Genomic DNA, 13,132 nt, shown 5'->3' with positions numbered 1-13,132 from the left:
CTCCCTACTGAGCAGGGAACCCCATGTGGGGCTCGATCCTGGGACTTGGGGATCATGACCTCAGCCAAAGGCAGAGGCTTCACCCACCAACCCATTCAGGCACCCCCCTGTGTTGTTTTTCAGAGTTAGAGTTGTGCTGTGAAACCCTGGTTCTGGCCCAGCACCGAGAAGCCTTTGCTGTGGTGGGAATGGTTCCAGTGACCCACCTTGCACAACACTTCAGGTCCACAGAATTTCCTTTGTGAAAGTAAGTGACTGCTGTGCCACTGTCATCAGGTCTCGTTTTTGATAACGGTAAATACGTGTGGACACATCCAGGCTTTCAGTAACGCAGATCTCTCAGGGACAGACAGGGTCAGTGCCAAAGCAAAGCACACTGAAAAAAAATATGCTTCTTTGCTTTAGCATTTGAAGAACTTGCTAAACAAACGTTTTCTCATTGTGTACTTCCCCTAATTTTGGTTATGACAGTATGTGTTCTCTTCAGGCATTTGTGTGCGATCATCAGAGCTGTGCTGACCCAGGCGTTCTGTTTGCCTGCTCTTCTTTCTTCGTGACTTAGTCTGATTCGGCACTTCTCTGCTTAGAGTGTTCCCTGGATTCTTGTCTAGAGTTCAAGGATAATGAAAAAGTATTCCCAGTGTGTAAGTAAGAGAAATTGGTTTGGGTTCTGGTTCTCAAACAAACACAGAATCTAGGCTTTGGAGGAGGGTGAGGAGGGAAGAGAAGACACTGGAAAAAGAGGAATAACATGTTATATAGGTAGTCACTGGAGAGAGAGCATTGGGGGAAATAACTTCAGAGCTGGGTGGGAATCATAACTGGGAAACCAGAAATACTGGAGCAGTTTGGGACATTGAACACTTTTTTTTTTTTTTTTTTAAGATTTATTTATTGGATCCCTGGGTGGCTCAGTGGTTTAGCGCCTGCCTTCAGCCCAGGGCGTGATCCTGGGGTCCTAGGATTGAGTCCTACATCGGGCTCCCTCCGTGGAGCCTGCTTCTCCCTCGGCCTGTGTCTCTGCTTCTCTCTGTCTCTCTCTGTGTCTCTCATGAATAAATAAATACAATCTTAAAAAAAAAAAAAAGATTTATTTATTGGAGAGAGAGAACATGAGCAGGAGGGGCAGAGGGAGAGGGAGACAGAAACTCAAGCAGACTTCATGCCAAGCGTGGAGTCTATGGGGCTCAATCCCACGACTCTAAGATCACAACCTGAGCTGAAACCAAGAGTTGGACACTTAACCGACTGAACCACCCAGGCGCCCTGGAGTTTAGGACATTTTAAATATTTTTTTTTTTAATTTTTATTTATTTATGATAGTCACAGAGAGAGAGAGAGAGGCAGAGACACAGGCAGAGGGAGAAGCAGGCTCCATGCACCGGGAGCCCGACGTGGGATTCGATCACCGGGTCTCCAGGATCGCGCCCTGGGGCAAAGGCAGGCGCCAAACCGCTGCGCCACCCAGGGATCCCGAGTTTAGGACATTTTAACTTGGACTTGGGATGGGAGCCCAGAGAGTGCAAGTTGCTCCAACTAGGTAGGGAAAATGCTGGGACAGATAAAGCTTGAGTGATTAACTGGAAGGACATTAGCCTGAGGCACGGAGGTGGCTCAGTCAGTTGAGAGGCCGACTCTTGATTTCGGCTCAGGTCATGATCTCAGGGTCGTGAGATGGACCCTGTGTTGGGCTCCACACTTAACTTAGAATCAGCTCGAGATCCTCTCCCTCTGCCCCAACCCACACATGCATGTGCACTCTCCCTCCCTCCCTTCTGCCCTCTCTGTCTCTGAAATAAGTAAATAAAATAAATCCAAAAAAAAAAAAAAAAAAAGAAAGAAAAAAAGAAAGGGGCTCTTGGGTGGCTCAGTCTGTTAAGCATCTGCTTTTGGCCCAGGTCATGAACCCAAGTTCCTGGGATTGAGCCCTGCATTAGGCCCCCTGCTCAGCGGAGAGTCTGTTTCTCTCTCTCCTCCTCTACCCCTCTCACTCTTGTGCTCCTGCTCTCTCTCAAGTAAGTAAATAAAATCTTAAAAAAAAAATAAAAAAGAAGCCAAAGGAGCCAAAGGAGCCAAAGGCTCTCCAAACATATGGATCTCTTTCAAATGTCTACCAGTAGATAGTTTGTACCATTGTAAGTCTTATGTCATGGTTAAAGCATGAATTTTTAGAGTGAAGGTTGTTACACAAACTGTGAGATCTTGAGCAAGTTAAGCAGCCTCTTTTAGCTTTTGTTTTCTCATGTTTGTTTAAAAAGGATGGTAGGAGCACCTGGCTGGCTCAGTGAGGAAGACATGCAACTCTTGATCTTACGGTTTTGAGTTCGAGCCCCATGTTGTGTATAGAGATTATTTATTTTATTTTATTTTATTTTTAAAGATTTTATTTATTTATTTATTCATGATAGAGAGAGAGAGAGAGAGGCAGAGACACAGGCAGAGGGAGGAGCAGGCTCAATGCTGCTCCTGGGTCTCCAGGATCACACCCTGGGTGGAAGGCAGGCGCTAAACCACTCAGCCACCAGGGCTGCCCTAGAGATTATTTAAAAATAAATAAACTTAAAAAAAGGAGATACTAGTAGTACCTACTTCATTGGAGTGTTGTAAGGATTACATGAGTGCTTAACCTATTGCTGAGCACACAGGAAGAAAGTGAATGTTAGTCATTATCACTTCAGTTAAATGAGCATAATTGGATATATATTTATAAGGAACAGGTCCATCCAAAGAGAAAGAGTGGAAGTATTGCCATTTAGTGAGGGACACACAAGATAAAATGAGGATACCATAAGCAAGAACCCTACAGCTTTCTGCTCCTCTTCTGTCAATTTCCCAACCCCAGGCAACCACTGATCTACCTTCTATCATTATAAATTAAATAATCTATTCTAGAATTTCATATAGCTTGAATCATACAATGTGTGCCTTTTTTTATCTGGCTCTTTTCATTCAAAATAATGAGATTCGTCCATGTTGTGTGTATTAGTAGTTCCTTTTTTTTTTTTTTTTTTTAAGATTTTATTTATTCATGAGAGACACAGAGAGAGAGAGGCAGAGACATAGGCAGAGGGAGAAGCAGGCTCCATGCAGGGAGCCCGATGTGGGACTCAGTCCTGGGACTCCAGGATCACACCCCGGGCTGAAGGCGGCCCTAAACCACTGAGCCACCCAGGGATCCCCAGTAGTTCCTTTTTTATTGCCTCTTAGTGTTCTGTTATATGGCTATACCAACTTTGCTTATTCATTCATTCTTTTATTCATTCATCTGTTGATTAACATTTGACTTGTTTCTAGTTTTTGGCTATTATGTATAAAGCCAAACCATGTAATTCTTTGTATAGATAGATATTTTCATCTCTTCCCATTATTATTTTTAATGTTCCTCTGTTTTGTTTTGTTTTTTTAAAGATTTTATTTATCTATTCATGAGAGACACAGAGAGGCAGAGATATAGGCAGAGGGAGAAGTAGGCTCCCTGTGGGGACTCCATTCTAGGACCCCAGGGTCATAACCTGAGCCAAAGGCAGATGCTCAACCACTGAGCCACTCAGGTGCCCCTGTTTTTTTTTTTTTTTTTTTTAAGTAAGCTCTACACCTAGTGTGGGCTTGATTTCATGACCTTGAGATCAAGAATTGCATGTTCTACCCCGTTTCCCATTATTTTTAAGCTATCTTCTTACTTTATACCTAAGATCCTTTCTCTTGTCTTCTTAAGGACTTTCCTCTATCAATTATTTACTTTCTCGAAGCTTCTGTGACTTCTTCAACTTACTAATATTCTAATTCTTCAAAAAATAATTTAGTAAACAACCTTCTATTTTTTTTTTTTAACAACCTTCTATTAATCATGTCTTATGGAATATAGTGTTTAATATCTCTGGGTTCTAGTCTCTACATCTGCCTGCCTGTGAGATCTCTACTTGGATGTCTGGTGTGTGCCTCCAATTCAGTACCTATAAAACTGTAGCATCTGTGTGCCTTCCCGCTACACTCCCCCTAATATTCTTTGATGACTGGTGGCACACCATCTGCCCAGTCCCTTGAGTCAGAGATCTTTCCCCTGCGTTTGCTTTTCTCCTCCATTAGGCAACTGATCCACTTGTGAACATTTGACATCATCCCTCCTGTTATTACCCCTTATGGTCTCTCATCTGAACCAATGGAGTGCTCCAAAACAGTGCTTTGTAAACTTTCAAAAATCATACAGGTCACCTGGGGATCTTGTTAAGACACATTTTGATTCAGCAGGCCTCAGGTAGGGCCTGTGATTCTGCATTTCTAACCAGCTCCCAGGTGATTCCCATACTTGTGGTCCATTCTGTCTTCACTCACTATCTTGGTAATGTCATCCAGTCTTGACTTTAAATACCATTTATATACAGATGACCCCAAATCTCTCTAGTCTATATTTCTTCCCTGAACTTGACACTGTTCTCCATTTGCCTACTTAATATCTAATAGGCATCCCAAATGTAACTTCTGTATAAATTGAACTACCGATCTTCTCCCCTAAACCTGCTCCCTGGCCATCTTTCTGTTCTCTCTCCCCGCGCCCCCCCCCCTTTTTTTTTTAAAGATTTTATTTATTTATTCATGACAGACAGAGAGAGGGGCAGAGACACAGACACAGGCTCCCATGCAGGGAGCCCAATGTGGGACTCAATCCTGGAACTCTGGGATCACACCGTGGGCTGAAGGCAGGCTCTAAACTGCTGAGCCATCAAGGTGTCCCATCTTTCTGTTCTCAATTAAAGGTGATTCTCTTCTTTCAGTTGCTTAGGCCAGACGTTTTTGGAGTCATCCTTGACTCCTCTTTGTCTCACAGCCCACATTCCATTCATCATCAGTCACATTGGCTCTATGTTTATAATATTTTGAGATTCTAGTGTCTTGTCACCACTTCTGCTGTTGACACCCTGGTCGGAGTCAGCATCAACTCTCACCTGCCTAACTGGAGTAGCTTCCTGTCAGGTCTCCTTGGTTCCACCTTTATTTCTCTCTACATTCTGTTCTCAACTTCAACAACCAAAAAGATCCTTTAAAAGTATATTAGATCATGTCACTCTTTTGCTCAAAACCCGCAGTGGGGACGCCTGAGTAGCTCAGTGGTTGAGCGTCTGCCTTTGGTTCAGGGCATGATCCCGGAGTTCTGGGATCGAGTCCCATGTCAGGCTCCTTGCATGGAGCCTGCTTCTCCTCCGTCTGCCTGTGTCTTTTGCCTCTCTCTGTCTCTCATGAATAAATAAATAAAAATCTTTATAAAAAAAAAACCTGATGTGGTTTCCTTTCACCTCTTTGACTATATCTGCTACTCTTTTCCCCTGTTAACTCTGACTCAGCCATTCTGGTTTTCTGCTCCTGGAGCATGGCTTCTGCCTGAGGGCTTTTGCACGGTTACCTTTTTCTTTCAGAAATCTGCATGGCTCACTCCCTTTTCTTTTTAAATTCTTTGCTTATATGTCCCTAGTCGAGGCCTTTCCTGAACACCCTATTTAGAATTCTACCTCTCCTCCTGGGTGGCTCAGAGGTTTAGGTTTAGCGCCTGGCCCAGGGCAATCCCTGGAGTCCTGGGATTGAGTCCCACATCGGGCTCCCTGTATGGAGCCTGCTTCTCTCTCTGCCTGTGTCTCTGCCTTTCTTTCTCTCTGTGTCTCTCATGAGTAAATAAATAAAACCTTAAAAAAAAAAAAAAAAAAAAAAGGCAGGTGGAGAACAGTCTTTCCCGCTTGTCATAGATGTGTTGGGAGATGTTTGTATTGAATTTGATCCTCCTGCCAATAGATAGTTCTTTTTCTCAAAAAACAGAGTTGTCTCCACTTCTTAAAAACATTGAGAACATCTATTATTAAATGGTTCCTACTTAAAATGATTCAGAATCTGTGAATACACACAGAAAAAGCAAGAAAATGAACGTCACGTGGGTCAGTTGGTTTTCTCTAGAGAGCCTTGACGTCATGATGCAGAAGATTGTTGTCACCCATATGGCAGAGATTGTGGTTATTTTTACTCTAAAATTTCCCACTATATTTTTAAAGAACAATAAATTGTTCAGATACACCATCTGAATCACTGTATTCTTTTGAAACTAAACCTAAACCTTTGTTCATTACTAAGATTTATATTTCCCTTCTTCCTTTTCAATGCTTATTTCTATAGCAGCCACCCACCTGATAATAATACTTTCATGAAACAAAAAACGTTCAGAAAGCGTCATGATCTTCGAAGTATTTAATAGAATATCTTTATTTGGGGCGAATTTGGTTATGATGTCAGTCTGGTGTTTAGATTGAACTGTTCCGTTTTACGCATTGTCAGTACTAATTGATACTTAAAAGACAACTTTCTTTCAGATGACTGGTTTTGATGTGCTTCTTGTAATTGTAGCTCTGATGTCAGCTGACCATTTCACTCAGGAGTAGCAGGGTAAGAGATGATCTCCTACTTGCTGACAGCACTCAGGTGGCAGTGCTGCCGGGACAGGCTAACCTGCTGAAGACATCTGTGTGAGGCAGGAGACCGGAGGGCTCACCTGCCAGTGTCAGACCATTGGTTTAGTGTCAGGTTGTGCACAGGCCACACTGCCCAGCCAGATCAGCCCCAGGCCTGAGAAAAGCACTGCAGGATGAAGAATGAAATCTAATTAAATGGTTTGGAGATCACGTGAAAAGGGTGGCTTTTTATTTCCCGTTCTAACCCTCTGTATTTTGTCTTTTTTTTATGTGCCTTTGTTTCTTAGAGCTCTTTTTTTTTTTTTTTTTTTTTTAAGGATTTTACTTATTCATGAGAGACACAGAGAGAGGCAGAAACACAGGCAGAGGGAGAGAACCAGGCTCCTGCTGGGACCTGATGTGGGACTCGATCCCAGGACCCTGGGATCATGACCTGAGCTGAAGGCGGATGCTTAACTGCTGAGCCACTCAGGTGTCTCGCTTCTTGGAGCTCCTGCTTTGAGAGGAACCAGGGCTTCTCTTTGCAATGTGACAACCCTAGTTGAGCAGTTACTTCCCAGAAGGACTGGTAAGCTTTTGACCAGGATGGATTATTTGGGAAGTTGTGCTTACCTGTAGAAACCAAGCTGCTCACCGACAGCAGCACAGACAAGTAGTAAAGTTCAGGGGTTGTTTTTTCCTATATTTGGGAGGAAAAAAGCACTGTGAGAAACACTTGTCTTTTAATTGGAACCTATATTTATAATATTTTTGCCAAAAGGATTTATTTATTTTTTTAAAGATTTTATTTATTTATTCATGAGAGACAGAGAGAGGCAGAGACACAGACAGAAGGAGAAGCAGGCTCCATGCAGGGAGCCTGACGTGGGACTTGATCCTGGGTCTCCAGGATCATGCCCTGGGCTGAAGGCGGCACTAAACCGCTGAGCCACCCCGGCTGCCCGCCAAAAGAATTTAAACAATGGCACCAGCTTAGCAAGACATGGAAGGCTTACTGCACCAAATGCAATCCAGCACTTCCACTGTTGATTGATAGCTTGCTTTTTTTTTTTTTAAAAGTCTAGTAAAGTGGAATTCACCCCACAAAAAGAAAAATTTCTCATGGAATTTTTAAACTTCCTCTGGTGAAATATTTTATTTTATTTTTTTATTTTTATTTTATTTTTTATTTTTATTTTTTAATTTTTATTTATTCATGAGAGACACAGAGAGGGGCAGAGGGAGAAGAAACAGGCTCCATGCAGGGAGCCCGACGCGGGACTCGATCCCAGGGCTCCAGGATCACACCTGGGCTGAAGGCAGACTCTAAACCGCTGGGCCACCCAGGCTGCCCCTGGTGAAATATTTTAACTGTGACGTTTGTCTAATTAGGAATTTTGCGTCGGGCTCCCGGTGCATGGAGCCTGCTTCTCCCTCTGCCTGTGTCTCTGCCTCTCTTTCTCTCTCTCTGTGTGTGACTATCATAAATAAATAAAAATTGATTAAAAAAAAAAAAAAGGAATTTTGTCTCTACATATCTCTATTTTTAGTGTGAGGAGAAAATAAATATTGAAGATTGATGATGTATTATATACAGACACAGTTTCAGAGTAAGATGAACCGTTGAGAAATTTCATTATTTAACAACACACACAGTCAGTTGCCAAAACTGTTAACACCATGGTACAGACTCCTTCACCAAAGGATCCCACACCAAATACAGCAAATATCCTCTTGAGTGCCTGCGGGACTGGTTCCATCTGCGTAAGCAGCACAGAAAAACCTAGAAAGACAGCAGAACAGCATCCATTTACTGGATGTAATTATCTCAGAAAGAAATTCTTGAATGCAAACCTCGATAGGGGATGTTCCCTTGCTTCACTTCCGTGGGACACATGCTCAAAACCTAGCCAGGCTGAGGTTTTTCCTTTGACATGGGGTTGTGTTCTCATTATTGGCATTGAATGATGAGAACTCTGATTGCTTTTTTCATGAATTCTCGTTTGAACTTTAGCAAAACTGAACAGGTATTTTTCTCTCCACTTTATGTTTTATATTTTTAAGATTTATTTATTTTAGAGAGAGAGTGTATGCATGCATATGTAGAGGGGGAGGGACAGAGGAAGAGCAAGAGAGAATCCCAAGCAAACTCCCTGCTAAGAGGGCTCAATCCCACGACCCCTGAGATCATGATCTGAGCTGAAACCAAGAGTTGGATGCTTGACCAACTGAGCACCCAGCGGGCAACCTTTTATTTCCCTTTTATAAATGAGGATCAGGAAGCTCAGAGAAATTAGGTAACTCCTGTTGTTGTGGAGTGAATGTTTCAACTGGCCTTCCTCTTTCCAAAGCTAGTACTTTCTACCATCACATATGTTGCCTCTTGTTCAACTGGGATTCAGCAGGAGATTCTAGAACAGTGCCTGAGGCATTCAGTACCTTTTTTTTTTTTTTTAAGTAGGCTCCATGCCCAATGTGGAGCCCAGTACTGAACCCAGTGCACTGCTTGAACTCACAACCCTGAAATCAAGACCTGAGCTGAGATCAAGAGTCAGACGTGTAACTGAGCCACCCAGGTGCCCCTCAATGGCTATTTTTTCATTAAAAAAATTTAGAGGCACCTAGCTGGCTCAGTTGGTGAACATGTGACTTGATCTTGTGGTTGTGTGTTTGAGCCCCATGTTGGGTGTAGAGATTACTTAAAAAAATAAAACCTTAAAAAATTTTAGGGGTGCCTGAGTGGCTCAGTTGGTTAAGTGTCCGATTCTTGATTTCAGCTCAGATCATTTTCTCAGGGTCCTGAGATAGAGCCTTGTGTGGGGGTCCACACTCATTGGTGAGTCTGCTTCTCTCCCTCTCACTCTACCCTTCCACCTCCACCCCTGCGTGCATGTGTACACACTCTCTTTCTAAAATAAATCCTTAAAAAAAAAAATAGGGCAGCCCGGGTGGCTCAGCAGTTTGGCGCCTGCCTTCGGCCCAGGGTGTGATCCTGGAGACCCAGGATCGAGTCCCACGTCAGGCTCCCTGCATGGAGCCTGCTTCTCCCTCTGCCTGTGCCTCTGCCTCTCTCTGTGTGTCTCTCATGAATAAATAAAGAAAATCTTTTAAAAATAATAATAATAATAATTAAAAAAATAAAAATAAAAAATAAAAAAATAAATCCTTAAAAAAAATCTTGGACATAGTTTTTATTTAAATCAGGCATTACTCTTAGAAGTACACACATAGAAAATGTAATCAAAATATAGATTATTTAATTAAGATATTCCTAAAACTTCACATTTTAGACTCCAACACTTCTCTGTCACTTTATGCATTTCAAATTGTGCCTGGTTTTCAAAACAGTATTCTGCCCAGTAATCATTTATTAAATGAATAAATCTAATATTTTTTTATAACTAAAGAATTTTATAATACCAACACAGCGTAGTTGTATTTAACTTAGTTTAGTTTCATACTCAAATTTTAGAACAACCAGGGATGCCTCGGTGGCTCAGAGGTTTGGTGCCTGCCTTTGGCCCAGAGCATGATCCTGGAGACCTAGGATCAAGTCCCACATCAGTCTCCCTGCATGGAGCCTGCTTCTCTCTCTGCCTGTGTCTCTGCCTCTTTGTATCTCTCATGAATAAATAAATAAATAAATAAATCTTAAAAAAAATTTTTTTAGAACAACCAAAACTGTTACTAAGGAACTTAAAAATTTTTCCTTCACCTGAATTTCACTTTATTTTATTATTTTATTTTATTTATTTTTATTTTTTTTGTTTTAAGATTTTATTTATTTCTTCATGAGAGACACAGGCAGAGGGAGAGAGAGAGAAGGACAGAGACACAGGTAGAGGGAGAAGCAGGCTCCAAGCAGGGACCCTGATGTGGCACTTGATCCCAGGACCCAGGATCATGCCCTGAGCCGAAGGCCGACGCTCAACCACTGAGCCACCCAGGGATCCCTATTATTTTATTTTTTTAAAGGTTTTATTTATTCATGAGATACAGAGAGAGGCAGAGACACAGCAGGGGGAGAAACAGGCTCCCTGCGGGACTCGTTCCCAGGACCCCAGAATCCCAACCTGAGCCAAAAGCAGATGCTCAACCATTGAGCCACCCAGGTGTCCCTTCACCTGAATTTCAAATGTGAATTTTTTCCTAAGTTTCAATCTGAGCTCCCAAAGGGACAGGAGGTCCTATCTTATACATTTTTGTTTTGGCAGTGTCTGGCAAATAATAGGCACTTAATAAGTACTTAATAATAAATGCACACTTACCAATTGTGAAGAAAGTAAAGATGATATTACCAACCAGGTTGGTAAGGAGAGGTTGCCTGCAATATCGGGAAGATCTGGGCCTAAAATCAACACACTGGGTCATCTAAGTAATTTATCTATTCCTGGAAGAAATTTACTCTATAAGCAAAATACAGAAGGCACTAACCCTTGAATTCTAATCCTAATTCTGGCCCAAGGTTCATTTGGCTCCAGGCAACTCACGAACCTTGGTTCCTTTACATGACTGCAAATTAATAGTGTGAAAACAGCCCGCAAGTAACATGAAGAGTTGTTAATATTTACAGTTGGTGGATGAATAATGTTTACCATTTTTCTAATTCATGTTAACTGGTTATTTTGGTGAGAAAATACATTGTGGAAATTCTGGGCTTCTGGAGTAAGGAAGCAGGCCTTACTGCACACAAAACTCCTATGACAGACATTGGCAAGTTTAAATTAGGCTAATTACAGTGAGTGTCACAGTTTCCCTTTCTTTCTTGTCACTTAAGTGGATTTTCAGATTGTTTTGGAATTTCCACATTTTTAGGGCTCCAATTTTAAAATTTTGATTGTATCAAATGGCATGTGCTTCATTTGTTCATTTATTAGCTGACTTTTTCTGCCAAGGCTAATGTCCTCCATAGAATCTGAAATAATATGTCAGGTCATAATCTGGTCACATATGCCTGTGTCACCCTCAGCCCTGGAGACAGTTAACTCATAACTCATGCTAGGCTGTCAGGACTGGTCTCTAGAAAATCCATAAATTATAACCTTGGTGCCTTTATTGTCTCGCATTTAATGACTTCTAGTACTACAAGAAATAAGTGTTGACTAAGTTAAACTCGGTCTGCCCAAATTCCAACTATTCTTTTTGTGTTGAGATTTTTGACTTTTCAAAGAGGTGGAGCAGGTGACCACCATTGATAATAGGGGTAAGAACAATGGGACAGGCTGCAGTTAAACACCTAACAGGAATTGCAGAGCACACCCCACCTGTCTCCAGAGGTAAGATAGGCATGCTGAGCTGCCAGGTGAGAGGTTGGCTGGTGAAAGAACTTACCTTAGCAGAACATACAACTGGAGGACCAGAGCGATGGTCCCAAACAAGAACACTGTCACTTGGCTGCATGGGACACAGTGAGTTACATTTATTACTTCGTTAGTGATGAAATGGCTTCAAGAAACCAAATTTAGGTTCTTTTTTCTAACAACATTACATTATACCATGGAGATAAAGTTTTAAACACAGCAAGGATGACTTGAGATCCATCCTATTAGAGCAAAATTATGTCTAATAATACTTCACTGAGGATAATAGCTACCATTTATTGAGCTCCTATGTAGCAGGCACTGTTGATACTGGTCTTTTTTTTTTTTTTTTTTTTAAGATTTTATTGATTTATTCATGAGAGACAGAGAGAGAGAGAGAGAATGGCAGAGAAAAGCAGGCTCTATGCAGGGAGCCTGACGTGGGACTCGATCCCGGAGCTCCAGGATCACACCCTGGACTGAATGCGGTGCTAAACTGCTGAGCCACCTGGGTTGCCCATTGATACTGGTCATTAAGGAATCTTTAGAACCTTGGTTCCTTTATCATGACTGTAGGATAATGTTGTAAGACAACCCACAGGCACTAGTAAAAGTTAATAGCCATCATTAGTAGACAAATGTGTTGGGATCCCTGGGTGGCTCAGCGGTTTCACGCCTGCCTTTGGCCCAGGGCGCGATCCTGGAGTCCCAGGATCGAGTCCCACGTCGGGCTCCTGGCATGGAGCCTGCTTCTCTCTCTGCCTGTGTCTCTGCCTCTCTCTCTCTCTATGTCTATCATAAATAAATAAATCTTAAAAAAAAAAGACAAATATGTCAAACATTTTTTATTCACTTTCTCATTTAATATGCACAAAATCCAGGATGCTAGGTAGCTCAATTGGTTGGGCATCTGACTCTTGGATTTGCCTCTGGTTGGGTTTGGTTGAGCCCGATGTTGGGCTCTGTGCTCATCGGGGAGTCTGCTTGAGATTCTCTCCCACTCCCCCTATCCCTGCTTGGTCTCTCTCTCTCTCTCAAGTAAATGAATAAAATCTCTTTAAAAAATATGCACAAAATCCTGTGAGATAGGGACTGTGGTTCCCCATTTTATAAATGAGGCAAGCAAGACTCAGAAAGATGAAGTATCTTATCTAAGGACAAACACCAAGTAGTGATAGAGCTAGAATTTTGAACCAGGTCCAAGAGTCCTAACCATGCCTCTGTGCTGTGCTAGCTCTGTCTCTGGCCAGATGGTTCATACTGAGTGTAACATATTGAGTGTAATAAACAGTAAACCTACCTACCGCAATTTACAGAATCAAATGAAGTCTGCTGTTTCTGCTCATTTTTGAAATTCTTTTTGAGATTACCTATACATAGTTTCCATGCATATAAGTAGATCTT

The 13,132-nt window shown here is 42.0% G+C and overlaps 2 protein-coding genes across 14 annotated transcripts in view; one reads left to right on the top strand and one right to left on the bottom strand.

The window, feature by feature from the left end:
• NMNAT1 (nicotinamide nucleotide adenylyltransferase 1) overlaps positions 1-13,132 on the top strand; it is a 29,589-nt gene that overhangs the window by 1,423 nt on the left and 15,034 nt on the right. For 3 of the 5 annotated variants that reach the window (XM_077891271.1, XM_077891268.1, XM_077891270.1), the window contains exon 2: positions 124-247. The gene's annotated coding sequence lies outside the window, so the exon portion shown is untranslated. Of the gene's footprint in view, positions 1-123; positions 248-487; positions 645-13,132 lie in introns of all 5 variants that reach the window. The other 2 variants (XM_077891269.1, XM_077891272.1) reach the window with 1 other exon arrangement.
• LOC144310386 (uncharacterized) overlaps positions 6,224-13,132 on the bottom strand; it is an 84,998-nt gene continuing 78,089 nt past the window's right edge. For 2 of the 9 annotated variants that reach the window (XM_077891274.1, XM_077891275.1), the window contains 5 exons: positions 11,760-11,822; positions 10,697-10,776; positions 8,081-8,211; positions 7,062-7,128; positions 6,224-6,615 (listed from right to left, as the gene is read on the bottom strand). In XM_077891274.1, the coding sequence (XP_077747400.1) occupies positions 6,539-6,615; positions 7,062-7,128; positions 8,081-8,211; positions 10,697-10,776; positions 11,760-11,822 (418 nt within the window). In that variant the 3' untranslated portion in view covers positions 6,224-6,538. Of the gene's footprint in view, positions 6,616-7,061; positions 7,129-8,026; positions 8,212-10,696; positions 10,777-11,759; positions 11,823-13,132 lie in introns of those variants that run through there. The other 7 variants (XM_077891276.1, XM_077891277.1, XR_013376088.1 and 4 more) reach the window with 5 other exon arrangements.

The sequence above is a fragment of the Canis aureus genome, chromosome 3 (assembly GCF_053574225.1).
Source record: "Canis aureus isolate CA01 chromosome 3, VMU_Caureus_v.1.0, whole genome shotgun sequence".
Classification (NCBI taxonomy): Eukaryota; Metazoa; Chordata; class Mammalia; order Carnivora; family Canidae; genus Canis; species Canis aureus.
Note: the sequence above shows the minus strand (reverse complement) of the source record. Positions and strands in the feature narration are given on the sequence as shown.